This window comes from Coregonus lavaretus (genome assembly GCF_964263955.1).
Source record: "Coregonus lavaretus genome assembly, chromosome: 16".
Taxonomy (NCBI): Eukaryota; Metazoa; Chordata; class Actinopteri; order Salmoniformes; family Salmonidae; genus Coregonus; species Coregonus lavaretus.
Window position 1 is genome coordinate 17369796 of NC_140003.1, and position 14955 is coordinate 17384750.

Genomic DNA, 14955 nt, shown 5'->3' on the forward strand with positions numbered 1-14955 from the left:
ACACACTCTCCACTGGACAAGGGTTAAGAATAGAGCACTGGGTCATCTTAAAACAATTACAGCCTAAGTCCAGTGGCCACACAATTGAAACTACAGGGGTTTCCTCATAAAGAATGTGTCAATAGATAAAACAGAAAGCACGGTTGGAAAGTAACGACAGATCAAATGGAATAAAAGGGATGCTGAATGACGAGCAGGGGGGATTAATATGATCAGAGCAAGACCTTGGCGGAGTTCCCAGAAAGGCCTGTTTGCATGCATTATTCTGTTGTCTGTCTGAATGCCTTGTCGGTGGTCCCCAGTGCTTTTCTCTCACCGTGTGTTTTCTTCCTGAGCATAACCTTTGTTGTTGTCCTTGTGTTTTTTTCCCCTCCCTCTGGATTGATGGGTTTGGCTGGGAGTGGGACACTCGTGCTGTGGGCTTCTTCACAGTTAATGACACATGTTAGCTGGTGGCCTACGTGTATGTGGATACTACAATATATTGAACTGAATACGCTATGCAAGTGACGCGTCGTTTTCCAGGAAGCAGCCTTTTAGTTTTTTCAACTTTTCTAGACTTTTTGAATGGTCTTCAGGGCAAAAACGTCATAAAAGGCATCTGGCAGATGTAAATTTATCCACAAACTCAAATATAATTTTATATAGCTATATAATATAATATATATTGCTATATACATCTTAAATGGTCATGGTGATCTGAAAGTAAAGTGGAAGAGTTGGTTACTTTCACAGGGAAGAGGCAAATGGGAGATGCTGTTCAGAGAATACTATGTCCATGTTCTAACTATTTCCCCCTAATTGTTGGCTCTCTTACAGGCATGATGGGACTGATTCTCCTGCTGATTCTGGTGATGTTAAAGTTGTGCTGAACAGCTTCCATAGCAAGATCATCAAAGTCAGGGTATGTATTCTCTAACCACATACACTATATGTACAAAAGTATGTGGACACCCCTTCAAATTAGTGGATTTGGCTATTTCAGCCACACCTGTTGTTGACAGGTGTATAAAATCAAGCACACCGCCATGCAATCTCCATAGACAAACATTGGCAGTCGAATGGCCTTACTGAAGACTTTCAACGTGGCACCGTCATAGGATGCCACCTTTCCAACAAGTCAGTTGGACTGATACGCAAAACAAACCGGATTCAAAACTTAGAATCCTTCAATTTAAATTATTATATACAATTCTTGCTACCAATGTTATTTATATGGGGGATACAATCTTCCCAGCTCTGCAGATTTTGCTGCGAAGAGACAGAATCATTAGATCATTTGTTTTGGTACTGTTCATTTGTAGCTTGTTTTTGGACACAGGTCCAGGAATGGCTAAAGGATTGCAATATTTACCTGGAGCTAACCCTGCAGATAGCACTACTGGGTGATCTGAAAAGTCATAGTCAATCGATCAATAACATAATAATACTATTAGCAAAAATGTTTATTTTCAATTCACAATCTGTAGAAACAATGAGAATAGAAAGGTTCAGAACTTTTGTAAGACATCACAGTACAGTTGAAATATATATGGCAAATATAAATCCTATATGGATGGTGTTAAAAGATAGATGGGAGGTGTTGAATGGAATTGAAGGATGGGACTAATAACAACTAACAACAAACAATAACAAGATAACTAATAATGTAGGCACGCTGTGTCCATAATAAGTGTATGGGTTGTAGGTTGGGAGCTTTTGTGAAGGAGCACAGTTAGAAAGATATGGCATATAGAAGCAAACCGGATGGACATCATGAAAATGATCGGAGAGGTTGAGAGTAGAAGAAGTTCAGGAGAAAGAACAAACAAAATGTAATTATTGTAAAATTGACTGTGTCCATAAAATGTAGATAGTGGGTATGGGCTGGAAGTAGAGGCCTAGGCGTTGTTGTTCACTAGTTTACTCCAAGTGGGGAAAGGGTGGCGGGGTTGGAAAGTAATAAAGGGGAATATATATATATTTTAAGGATATGTATGTATGTATGTATGTATGTGTGTATGTGTATATGTATATATATATATATGTATGTGTGTATATATGTGTGTGTGTATGTATATATACAGTGGGGAGAACAAGTATTTGATACACTGCCGATTTTGCAGGTTTTCCTACTTACAAAGCATGTAGAGGTCTGTAATTTTTATCATAGGTACACTTCAACTGTGAGAGACGGAATCTAAAACAAAAATCCAGAAAATCACATTGTATGATTTTTAAGTAATTAATTTGCATTTTATTGCATGACATAAGTATTTGATACATCAGAAAAGCAGAACTTAATATTTGGTACAGAAACCTTTGTTTGCAATTACAGAGATCATACGTTTCCTGTAGGTCTTGACCAGGTTTGCACACACTGCAGCAGGGATTTTGGCCCACTCCTCCATACAGACCTTCTCCAAATCCTTCAGGTTTCGGGGCTGTCGCTGGGCAATACGGACTTTCAGCTCCCTCCAAAGATTTTCTATTGGGTTCAGGTCTGGAGACTGGCTAGGCCACTCCAGGACCTTGAGATGCTTCTTACAGAGCCACTCCTTAGTTGCCAAGGCAGTGTGTTTTGGGTCGTTGTCATGCTGGAAGACCCAGCCACGACCAATCTTCAATGCTCTTACTGAGGGAAGGAGGTTGTTGGCCAAGATCTCGCAATACATGGCCCTTTCCATCCTCCCCTCAATACGGTGCAGTCGTCCTGTCCCCTTTGCAGAAAAGCATCCCCAAAGAATGATTTTTCCACCTCCATGCTTCACGGTTGGGATGGTGTTTTTGGGGTTGTACTCATCCTTCTTCTTCCTCCAAACACGGCGAGTGGAGTTTAGACCAAAAAGCTCTATTTTTGTCTCATCAGACCACATGACCTTCTCCCATTCCTCCTCTGGATCATCCAGATGGTCATTGGCAAACTTCAGACGGGCCTGGACATGCGCTGGCTTGAGCAGGGGGACCTTGCGTGTGCTGCAGGATTTTAATCCATGACGGCGTAGTGTGTTACTAATGGTTTTCTTTGAGACTGTGGTCCCAGCTCTCTTCAGGTCATTGACCAGGTCCTGCCGTGTAGTTCTGGGCTGATCCCTCACTTTCCTCATGATTATTGATGCCCCACGAGGTGAGATCTTGCATGGAGTCCCAGACCGAGGGTGATTGACCGTCATCTTGAACTTCTTCCATTTTCTAATAATTGCGCCAACAGTTGTTGCCTTCTCACCAAGCTGCTTGCCTATTGTCCTGTAGCCCATCCCAGCCTTGTGCAGGTCTACAATTTTAACCCTGATGTCCTTACACAGCGCTCTGGTCTTGGCCATTGTGGAGAGGTTGGAGTCTGTTTGATTGAGTGTGTGGACAGGTGTCTTTTATACAGGTAACGAGTTCAAACAGGTGCAGTTAATACAGGTAATGAGTGGATAACAGGAGGGCTTCTTAAAGAAAAACGAACAGGTCTGTGAGAGCCGGAATTCTTACTGGTTGGTAGGTGATCAAATACTTATGTCATGCAATAAAATGCAAATTAATTACTTAAAAATCATACAATGTGATTTTCTGGATTTTTGTTTTAGATTCTGTCTCTCACAGTTGAAGTGTACCCATGATAAAAATTACAGACCTCTACATGCTTTGTAAGTAGGAAAACCTGCAAAATCGGCAGTGTATCAAATACTTGTTCTCCCCACTGTATATATATATATATATATAAACATGGGGGATTGGAAGTGATGCAGACAATTACATTGATGGAAGTTACAATCTATCTGCAATATTAAGCTGATCTACCCCCCCAAAAAAACAAACAAAAAAACAAGTCAGTTGGTCAAATTTCTGCCCTGCTAGAGCTGCCCCGGTCAACTGTAAGTGCTGTTATTGTGAAGTGGAAACGTCTAGGAGCAACAACGGCTCAGCCGCGACGTGGTAGGCCACACAAGCTCATAGAACGGGACCGCCGAGTGCTGAAGCGCGTAGCGCGTAAAAATCATCTGTCCTCGGTTGCAACACTCACTACCGAGTTCCAAACTGCCTCTGGAAGCAACGTCAGCACAATAACTGTTCGTCGGGAGCTTCATGAAAATGGTTTTCCATGGCCGAGCAGCCGCACACAAGCCTAGGATCACCATGCGCAATGCCAAGTGTCGGCTGGAGTGGTGTAAAGCTCGCCGCTATTGGACTCGGGAGCAGTGGAAACGCATTCTCTGGAGTGATGAATCACGCTTCACCATCTGGCAGTCCGACGGACAAATCTGGGTTTGGTGGATGCCAGGAATACGCTACCTGACCCAATGCATAGCGCCAACTGTAAAGCTTGGTGAAGGAGGAATAATGGTCTGGGGCTGTTTTTCATGGTTCGGGCTAGGCCCCTTAATCTTAACGCTACAGCTTACAATGACATTCTAGACGATTCTGTGCTTCCAACTTTGTGGCAATAGTTTAGGGAACATGTATGGGATGAATTGGAACGCCGACTGCGAGCCAGGCGTAATCGCCAAACATCAGTGCCCGACCTCACTGACGCTCTTGTAGCTGAATGGAAGCAAGTCCCCGCAGCAATGTTCCAACATCTAGTGGAAAGCCTTCCCAGAAGAGTGGAGTCTATTATAGTAGCAAAGGGGGGACCAACTCCATATTAATGGCCATAATTTTGGAATGAGATGTTCGACGAGCAGGTGTCCACATACTTTAGGTAATGTAGTGTAGCTCTAACACAAGCACACTCCAAGACAATGTAGTTTGGAGATATTCACCCATTTTTCGTAGTGTAATGTGTCATCTCCTAATCTAAGGATATTGCATGGATTCAAGTGTACTTCCAAGCTTTAGAGAGAAATGAAGAAAAAAAAACTGTGTGCCTCTATCTAATTCCCCACTGTAGGTTCAGAAAAAGACTGACAAAATCAGCGAGGATCTCCTAAGTGAAGCCACAGAGAATAAGGGAATATGGGATTCCATTGCTAGGTAAGAGTGTGGCGCATTCTCACATACAGTAGCTATATTTTACATAGACTTAATTTGATCAAGTTACATTAATAGAATGGTGGTAAGAGCATTGATTTGTGGGCGAGTTGATCCACTATCTATGGTCACTAATAATGCTGCGGTTTCAGCAGGAGAGATGGTGCCCTCGGAGCCAGACTGAGATATTACTCTGTAAAATCTATTGCAAAAAAAATGTGCTACTGTAGACCTAGGTATGTGTGTATGTGTGTAGCGTGTTGTGTTTCCACTGACACACCCTAATTGTGTGATCTGTCTCCTCACCTAATGCTTGCTGTGTGAAGTGTGTGGAGCACTTTTGAGAAAAGGTAGGACGTGTGTTGCTGCAACTACTTAACCTGTCTGTTTACCATATTCATTAACATAGAAGAGTCTTGGTTGCTTCCCAGGCTCAGTTCCTAATGATAATTATGCTTTTTATTTTATTTTTACACTGGTTATTTTCTTACTGTCACATTGAAGTCACTGGTATAAACCCTTATTTTATTGAACATTATATTTTCTCATGAAAATAATATGCTTTGACGTAGAGAAATACTGCTAGAACTGCCCACACAGTAAACTGACGTTGTTGTGGCTGTAGTAGGAACTGAAATGCGGAGAGTTACAATCCAGCTCTGGAGTTCATCTGTGATTGTACTCAGGCTGTGGATGGGTGGACAGTACTCTGAGGGTTGGGTCATTCCAGAGGTCTGGATTATCTGGTGCATGTCGTCCAAACCAGCCCTCACCTGAAAAGCTGAAGACCTAAAGCTGCTTATCTGGGGTCCCGCTGGAGCAGAGAGCTGTAGATGGCATTATCTGGCCCTCACAATGGAGGCCGCCTCTCGCCCCTCAGCCCTCGCCCCCTCCAGCCCTTCATAATGACAGGCTTAGCAAGGCCAAGCACAAGGCATCCTCCGGACCACAGTGGTGACGGCCCAGCAACCAGCTCACTGTACCAGTGCATTGGTGGGGCTTACAGTAACACTGTGAGGCTGGCTCTTGTATGAGAATGGAAGAGAGGAAGGCTTTAGCCTTGTATGACATGAATAGAGGACTGAAGCAAAGAATTCAAGCAGAGAGAGAGAGAGAGAGAGAGAGAGCGAGAGAGCGAGAGAGCGAGAGAGAGAGAGAGAGAGAGAGAGAGAGAGAGAGAGAGAGAGAGAGAGAGAGAGAGAGAGAGAGAGAGAGAGAGAGAGAGAGAGAGAGAGAGAGAGAGAGAGAGAGAGAGAGAGAGAGAGAGAGAGAGAGAGAGAGAGAGAGAGAGAGAGAGAGAGAGAGAGAGAGAGAGAGAGAGAGAGAGAGAGAGAGATTTGACAGATACAGACAAGTTGGACAGACTTGTAAGACAGGGAGAGAACATAGACGGTTTGCTACAGTATTGTGTGTGCGAGGGCAGAGAGATGCAGACTTTCTTTCCCTCTTCAATTCTATGCGCTGGAGCCTCTGGGCCTTGCTTTGCTCTGCTGATTGAGTGTGGGAGGAGAGACACACTCCCCTCATCAGCAGTCTGTTACAGAGAAGGACACACAGTTTGACTGCAGACATCACTGCCCCAAGCACAAGCCCTGATTGGTTTCCTACAAATGTGCCCTGCATGATCTTATGAGTTTGGACAGTGCCTGGTTTGATAAACACCTGCCTGGACTCCTACCTTTTATCTTAGTTCATGGCATCTTTTTTAACAGTCAGTTTTTACAGTGCTAATGTTTTTACATGTTAATTATTATTTATTTTATACTACACGCTATCAGATCAGTTTAGGCTAGATTTGGATTGGATATTGAATAGAACCTGGATACAGCACTTCCAGCTGCCTTTCTCTCCATAGCAGCTTCTGGGGCTTTCACGCTTCTCAAATACTCTGTTCACATGCCATGTCCAGAATAGATCCATTCAGTCAATACACCTGACTATCCCAGAGGGTTCACCAATCTCATGACTGAGTCCAAAACCATCTGCCATTAGCAAGCCGAGTGGGAATAGAGAGGAGCTAGTGCTCTGGAGGTGTTGTGAGAGACTATTTAATTATCTGTTCTTTATTTGATATTTGTGGAGGAAAACAGAATGGGCCCCATAAAAGTTACATCTGCCTTTATTGTGTCTCTGCTGTAATCAGTTGATTACTCTGGAGGAGAGCCAGCAGGAGAGCAGTGGCACTTTCTGCTGTAAAAGACACTAACAACTGATCTAGGTCTACCAGAGTGGTGCCACGATCTTTGCAATTCTGTCGCTCAGCAAACGCTACTCAAGTGTAAATTATAAGTGATTTATGTTTGGAGAATCATCTCTGTTACTGAAATAGTGCAGTATGGTTCCTTCAGGCTGTAGCCGAGGCATGCTGGCTAGATTGTGAGGTAGTGGTGTTTGTCTGAGGAGGTTACTGAGCAGGCTACTTCAATCAAGCTTATGTAACGTGCATGGTCCTTTGTAGCATCGCAGGTGGTGGGTCTAGTTCAGAGGACAGAGAGAAGAACAGGGAGGATGTGCTCAACATCTTCTCTGTGGCCTCGGGCCATCTGTACGAGCGCTTCCTGAGGTGAGACGCCCACACACACACACACACACACACACACAGAGACGTACACTGCTGGTCTGGAGGCCCCACGCGCCTCTTGCCTTTTCTTAGCCCTCATCCTCTGAGACTTACTCCTTCTCTCCCTCCCTCCCTCTCATTCTCTTTCTTTCTCTCCCTCTCTCTCCTCCTGTTCCAGAATAATGATGCTGTCCGTACTCCAGCACACCAAAACCCCTGTGAAGTTTTGGTTCCTCAAGAATTACCTCTCACCGTCCTTCAAGGTAACCGCCTCACGGCTTGACTCCACACAAACTTTCTGCCTTCCTGTCTTGTCGTGATAACTTTCTCCTCGCTGCAGCGCGACCCCTGGGAGAAATAGATTTGTTTGTGTTGAGGGATGAAAGGAACTGTGGGATGCCTTCTCCTTTGTGATTGTCCTCTTTTTATCCATCTGTTCCTCTTCCTATAGGGATGAGTCCATATACATGAACGCCTACTAAGCTACATCATATATATCTAAAATAGTCAAACGAGCCACAGGAAATGGGGAGTGTTATAAAATTCTATAAATGTTCTGCATTTGGAATGTTTCACTATTTATGAAAGATTCAAACTATTTTATGCTTCAAGGGCGCTTTGCTTGATCTGTGAAATGTGCATTACCAAGTGCACAGTGTCTATATATTTACAATGATCAAGTGTAACCTATTTCGAACAATTCCAGCTGGTTTTTGAGGAGGATTTTAGTCAATTCCTCACAATAATTGTTTTCTGAGACCAAATGTCAGAACATATTGTACATTTTCTCATTAACCTAAAGAAGAAAAATCATTATTTTTCTGCTAGGAACTATCTATTTTTTCTCTCATTATATGAGGTTGTGTGTTTAGGAGTCCATACCTTACATGGCTGAGGCCTATGGTTTCCAGTATGAGCTGGTCCAATACAAATGGCCCCGCTGGCTCCACCAGCAGACTGAGAAACAGAGGATCATCTGGGGTTACAAGATCCTCTTCCTGGATGTCCTCTTCCCCCTGGCTGTGGACAAAATCATATTTGTGGACGCTGACCAGGTAACTGTCTAGTGAAAACAAGATACCGCTGTTACAAAATCAAATGGATACCCATAATAAAAAATTATATATCACCTAGAAGTGGACCTGCAGGATTTGTGCATGTCAACCGACCGGTTTTAGTGCTGTCATTGGTGCTGATTTACTGTTGTTCCCGGTCCTCACAGATAGTCAGGGCCGATCTGAAGGAGCTGAGGGATTTGAACCTAGAGGGCGCCCCCTATGGGTACACTCCCTTCTGTGACAGTCGGAAGGAGATGGAGGGCTACCGCTTCTGGAAGACTGGCTACTGGGCCTCACATCTGGGGAACAGGAGATACCACATTAGGTAAACACCGCTACAATACCTACACAGTTTGACGTTTTGATTTGAAGCACTATTGTGTATGCTATTAATGTCCACCAGCCACTGGAAGTGCATTTTTACAATGTTACTATTGCATAGTAAGCACATATTCTTTGCTAATGCATACAAGCTTGACAGTTATGGTATCCTCCTCTTTTTTCCCTTTTTAAGGCCGATGCACTGTCATTGTATTGATATTTCACATAAGTTATTCGCCGAAGAGATGAAGGAAAATACAATTCAAGGAAAATGTGTTCCCTCAATGTATTCAGCAGAATAAATGCATACATTAGAAAACAGTAACGTTCAGTATTTGACAGTGACTCCTTTGAGTCGACTATTGGCGGTTTATACAGAAACATTCATGGATTATTTCCTGTCCTTCACAACGAGGCATAACATGGTTCTCAGAGGGGACTGTGGGTGTGGAAGATGCAGCAGGATCCTATCCTCTGCATAGATAAATTACCTTCTCTGATAAAACATTCCTTTTTCTCTCTCACACAGACGAGAATATTTGTATCACAACTACAGTATCGCACCTCTATTCGCTGCTTGGGGTTGGTCTTCATTGACATGTTGTTTCATTCCTTGCACTCTGTGAGACTGAACCATGAAAGCCATACGATATGTATGTGGAACACCACATTGAACAGACAGTTACTTCCAGAAGTGAGAAAATATCTTTACTTCAGCCTCAATATTTACAGCCCTGTGTCCGCATTGCTATACATGAATAACTAGGCATGGTAAAAAAGGAAAGGGACTAGTGCACTGGTTCCTTGTTGGGAGTGTGGGGGTGCTGCTGGCCCGTTTGAAGCGGCTTAATTCAGCCAGCCAGCCCTGCTGAACATATTAATCTCCCCAGCGAGGCGCTCTATCCACTGGGCCAGGGCCAGAGCAGGAGTCCATTGCCTGGGAGGCTAGCTAGCTGGAACAAAGGCCGCCAGCAAATCAGGAACATTTTATTTGATTCCAGCAGGCTGCACAGCTGCATGGGGCCAACCACAGCCAAGCAGGGTAGACAGGGTGTGAAATGAACCAAACCACAGAGCTCGCTGAAATGCCGGTAAATTATCCTGTATGAATCAGATTTAATTTAGTCAGACTGTCATGATCTGTGATGGGAGTCATGGCACATTAAGTACGTGGCACCTTTGTGTATGTTAACATGATACACTACATACGCTTATAAATGTGGATGACTGGGACATTTAGCTTCGGTTTATGATAGCAGTATTTCCCTCTAGGTGGGTTATTCATTTCAAAGCATTTTGACTGTTTCATAACCGTCTCCTCTCTCTCTGTCCAGTGCTCTGTATGTAGTGGATCTGAAGAAGTTCCGGAAGATAGCAGCAGGAGACCGACTACGTGGCCAGTACCAAGCCCTGAGCCAGGACCCCAACAGTCTGTCCAACCTGGACCAGGTGAGAGGGACATCACACACTTCTCTCCGTCTCAATGGCTGGACAACTACTGAATTACAATGACATGCCCGTAGCAGAGGATCTGTTTCTGCTTACCTTTTGAAAATTCTGTCAGTAAATGTCTAATTACTATTAATTGAAATGTAGAGTAAATGTTTGATTTCATTCTGCTAGGACCTGCCCAACAACATGATCCACCAGGTGGCCATCAAGTCCCTGCCCCAGGAGTGGCTTTGGTGTGAGACTTGGTGTGACAACGCATCCAAGACCACCGCCAAGACCATTGACCTGGTGGGTCTATGTTCTATCTATCTGACTGACTGACTGAGGAAGGGCATCTCATTACTATGCCAGACATACTCTTACTGATGGAAATGTCTCTACAACACACCCCCTTAACAGCAGCATATATAGAATTCTCCATCGTCTACCTCTGCAGGAAGCAAGAATAATCCTAGCTGATATTTAGCAGCTAACACAGTCAAGAATAGAAGTGTAATTTATACGTTCACCTCCACTGCTGTGAGCTCCAAAAAAACTGTTATTTTAGTTTAGTTGGGGATTCAATAGAGTTGATAGAGTAAAGTAAATGTTTATACAGTAGCAGTTGACCGTCCTAGTGTGGCTTTATCAGTTACAACCTGACAGTTGTAGCAACTTCAGCATAGCTGTGAGTCCACTTGCGCAAAGGGAAGGCCACCATTTCTTAGTCTATTCCGCAAGAGCTTGTAAAAGTGCTGACAGCCTCCCATATTCATTTTTATTGAGGAAGAGCAGTTCATACTAAGTGCCAATCTTTTGAGTATGGATCCTATGTAGAGTCCATGATGTTGACTCTCAGTGTTATTGCATATCCTTTTAGGCTCCATAACTTCTATCATCCATCCAGTAATGCTAATGTGTTTGGCATTTATCTGCTCTAAGCTTTTGTGATGACAGTAGAAAATATGGGAAATTGGTGTTATTTCCCCCATCTCCTAAACTAATTATGACGATAGAGTGAAGAATTGGCTGTGGGAATATCTGACAGGCTCACAATGACTGCATACTCTTTTCTGACCCTGGGACACCAGCGATACATGAGATACTGTCTCTTTTAATGGAGAAGAAAATCGGATCAGCTTTAAATGGTAGCCGCAGACACCGGGAGGGGTTGTTGTGTTGTGAGGAAGTCCACTGTTCTGGTGGAAGAAGTCATGACTGATGTGTCTGTCTGCGTTATCTGCAGTGCAATAACCCCAAGACCAAGGAGCCCAAGCTGTCGGCGGCCGTGAGGATCGTGCCTGAGTGGGTGGAGTACGACAACAAGATCAAACAGTTACTGCGAGACGTCCAGGAGCAGAAAGACAATGACCGAGCAACGCAGATGCAGAGCCCGACGACTGCACCCTCCTCCTCTCCAGAGAAGACAGGTTAGCATACAGAGACAGAACACTCACTCAGTTTCCAGTCCCGTTATAGCTGCTTCCATACGGTAGAGAAGTCTCTGAACATATCAATCTAAATCTCACTGGGCACAGATGTCAATTCAACGTCTATTCCACATTGGTTCAATGTAATTTCATTGAAATGACGTGGAAACAATGTTGATTCAACCAATGTGTGCCCAGTGGGGTGTGTGTACAGTGGGGAAAAAAAGTATTTAGTCAGCCACCAATTGTGCAAGTTCTCCCACTTAAAAAGATGAGAGAGGCCTGTAATTTTCATCATAGGTACACGTCAACTATGACAGACAAATTGAGAAAAGAAATCCAGAAAATCACATTATAGGATTTTTTATGAATTTATTTGCAAATTATGGTGGAAAATAAGTATTTGGTCACCTACAAACAAGCAAGATTTCTGGCTCTCACAGACCTGTAACTTCTTCTTTAAGAGGCTCCTCTGTCCTCCACTCGTTACCTGTATTAATGGCACCTGTTTGAACTTGTTATCAGTATAAAAGACACCTGTCCACAACCTCAAACAGTCACTCTCCAAACTCCACTACGGCCAAGACCAAACAGCTGTCAAAGGACACCAGAAACAAAATTGTAGACCTGCACCAGGCTGGGAAGACTGAATCTGCATTAGGTAAGCAGCTTGGTTTGAAGAAATCAACTGTGGGAGCAATTATTAGGAGATGGAAGACATACAAGACCACTGATAATCTCCCTCGATCTGGGGCTCCACGCAAGATCTCACCCCGTGGGGTCAAAATGATCACAAGAATGGTGAGCAAAAATCCCAGAACCACACGGGGGGACCTAGTGAATGACCTGCAGAGAGCTGGGACCAAAGTGACAAAGCCTACCATCAGTAACACACTACGCCGCCAGGGACACAAATCCTGCAGTGCCAGACGTGTCCCCCTGCTTAAGCCAGTACATGTCCAGGCCCGTCTGAAGTTTGCTAGAGTGCATTTGGATGATCCAGAAGAGGATTGGGAGAATGTCAGATGAAACCAAAATATATTTTTGGTAAAAACTCAACTCGTCGTGTTTGGAGGACAAAGAATGCTGAGTTGCATCCAAAGAACACCATACCTACTGTGAAGCATGGGGGTGGAAACATCATGCTTTGGGGCTGTTTTTCTGCAAAGGGACCAGGACGACTAATCTGTGTAAAGGAAAGAATGAATGGGGCCATGTATCGTGAGATTTTGAGTGAAAACCTCCTTCCATCAGCAAGGGCATTGAAGATGAAACGTGGCTAGGTCTTTCAGCATGACAATGATCCCAAACACACCGCCCGGGCAACGAAGGAGTGGCTTCGTAAAAAGCATTTCAAGGTCCTGGAGTGGCCTAGCCAGTCTCCAGATCTCAACCCCATAGAAAATCTTTGGAGGGAGTTGAAAGTCTGTGTTGCCCAGCGACAGCCCCAAAACATCACTGCTCTAGAGGAGATCTGCATGGAGGAATGGGCCAAAATACCAGCAACAGTGTGTGAAAACCTTGTGAAGACTTACAGAAAACGTTTGACCTGTGTCATTGCCAACAAGGGGTATATAACAAAGTATTGAGAAACTTTTGTTATTGACCAAATACTTATTTTCCACCATAATTTGCAAATAAATTCATTAAAAATCCTACAATGTGATTTTCTGGATTTTTTTCTCTCATTTTGTCTGTCATAGTTGACGTGTACCTATGATGAAAATTACAGGCCTCTCTCATCTTTTTAAGTGGGAGAACTTGCACAATTGGTGGCTGACTAAATACTTTTTTTCTCCACTGTATCAATGTATTTTCCCCCTTTATTTTAGCTTTTTTATTTCGTTTTTGTCAACTTATTTACAGTTACCCCAAATACAACCCAATGTCCTGACAGGTCTAAACGGTACCAGATAACAGCAGTCATTTCTCACCCTTGTTTACCTTCCAGGAAGCGAACGTGATGAACTCTAGCGCCTGCCCACACTGCTGAAGAGGAGAGGCATATTTGCACCTAATTCTCCTGTGAAGCTTGAAGACTACAAAGATGATGTACATTTCCCACAAACGTACTTTACTTAGCCAAGAAGTATTATGCCTTCCATTGGAAAAGACAGAGGGACAAGAGAAAATCTTTTTTAAAGATTTCGTACAAGTTTTCTATCCAGAGTATGTGTCTTATGAAGGAAATCATTTAATGTAACCCTTTCTTGTGGTTTAATATCAACTTTATGGACAGTAGTTTGCTTCATGGTCTTCTCTTATGTAAAGAAGTATAAAGGATTAAGAGGAAGTCAAGATTGGTGTAAGTCATTTACAGTCTGTAAAAGGCATTTGAAATGATTGCTCTGATCCTGTATGCAAAGAATCAAATGAATGCGGCACATTCATAAGCTGACTTTAAGATCAGCTTACATTTGAATTTTCATGAGATCATTCTTAGCATTATTGCGCACCAAGCTACATCTAAATTGCCTGGTAATGTAGGCTGCTAATGGGCCTTTTGGTTCGTCTGTTATTGATTGGTGCGATATTGCCATTGACTTAAATGCCCCAACCAAAGTTGTAGAATCAGCGCTTGGAGACAATGTTACAACATTTTGATAATTGATTTATTGTACTACTGGCAAACAATTGCAATGAGGGCTCACATGGCTCATATCTGTGCATTAATGTACTCTGCTGTATAGGGGTTGTAGCTTACACTACACACACTGTGGTCCGAGGCCCACAATGCTGTCTGTCTGAATGATTGCTTCACCAACCATTTCAAATCTCTGCCAAGTGATGCATTACTACAAATGCTTTGTTGCCAGATAGAGAACCTTTATTGTAATCACTGGGAGTAGGACATGGATCTCAGCATTTCACTATCCATTTGCAAATATACGTACATCACAGTACGGTACAATCTAAAATTATTAAGTTATCAATGTTTACATACCTTGTGTTTGTTGGTTAAAGTATGTTACATTTTAGACTGCATTTTTCAATAACTTGAAATGTACAGCAAATCTTCTCAGGAATGAAATAGGTGTTGATGCATTATCAAAACACATTTTATACCTGTCACTGTCTTGTCTTAACAGCCAATAGCAGGGAGCTTGCTCTTAAAAAGCTCAGCTTTTCACCTCACTGTGTGTCAAATGAAGGTGTTTCTTGTCTTTGTCAATTTCAGGTGTGAGGAATAAAATCGGTCTGTGCTACCAAAACCTCA

At 43.2% G+C, this 14955-nt stretch overlaps 1 protein-coding gene across 1 annotated transcript in view; it reads left to right on the forward strand.

The window, feature by feature from the left end:
• The window catches only part of uggt2 (UDP-glucose glycoprotein glucosyltransferase 2), a 52339-nt gene extending 37384 nt beyond the window's left edge, over positions 1–14955 (forward strand). Inside the window, exons 31-40 of the mRNA XM_084179624.1 lie at positions 820–904; positions 4859–4941; positions 7397–7501; positions 7677–7761; positions 8371–8553; positions 8721–8881; positions 10212–10326; positions 10501–10617; positions 11555–11738; positions 13690–14955. Coding sequence (XP_084035750.1) covers positions 820–904; positions 4859–4941; positions 7397–7501; positions 7677–7761; positions 8371–8553; positions 8721–8881; positions 10212–10326; positions 10501–10617; positions 11555–11738; positions 13690–13712 — 1141 coding nt within the window. The 3' untranslated portion in view covers positions 13713–14955. The remainder of the gene's footprint in view (positions 1–819; positions 905–4858; positions 4942–7396; positions 7502–7676; positions 7762–8370; positions 8554–8720; positions 8882–10211; positions 10327–10500; positions 10618–11554; positions 11739–13689) is intronic.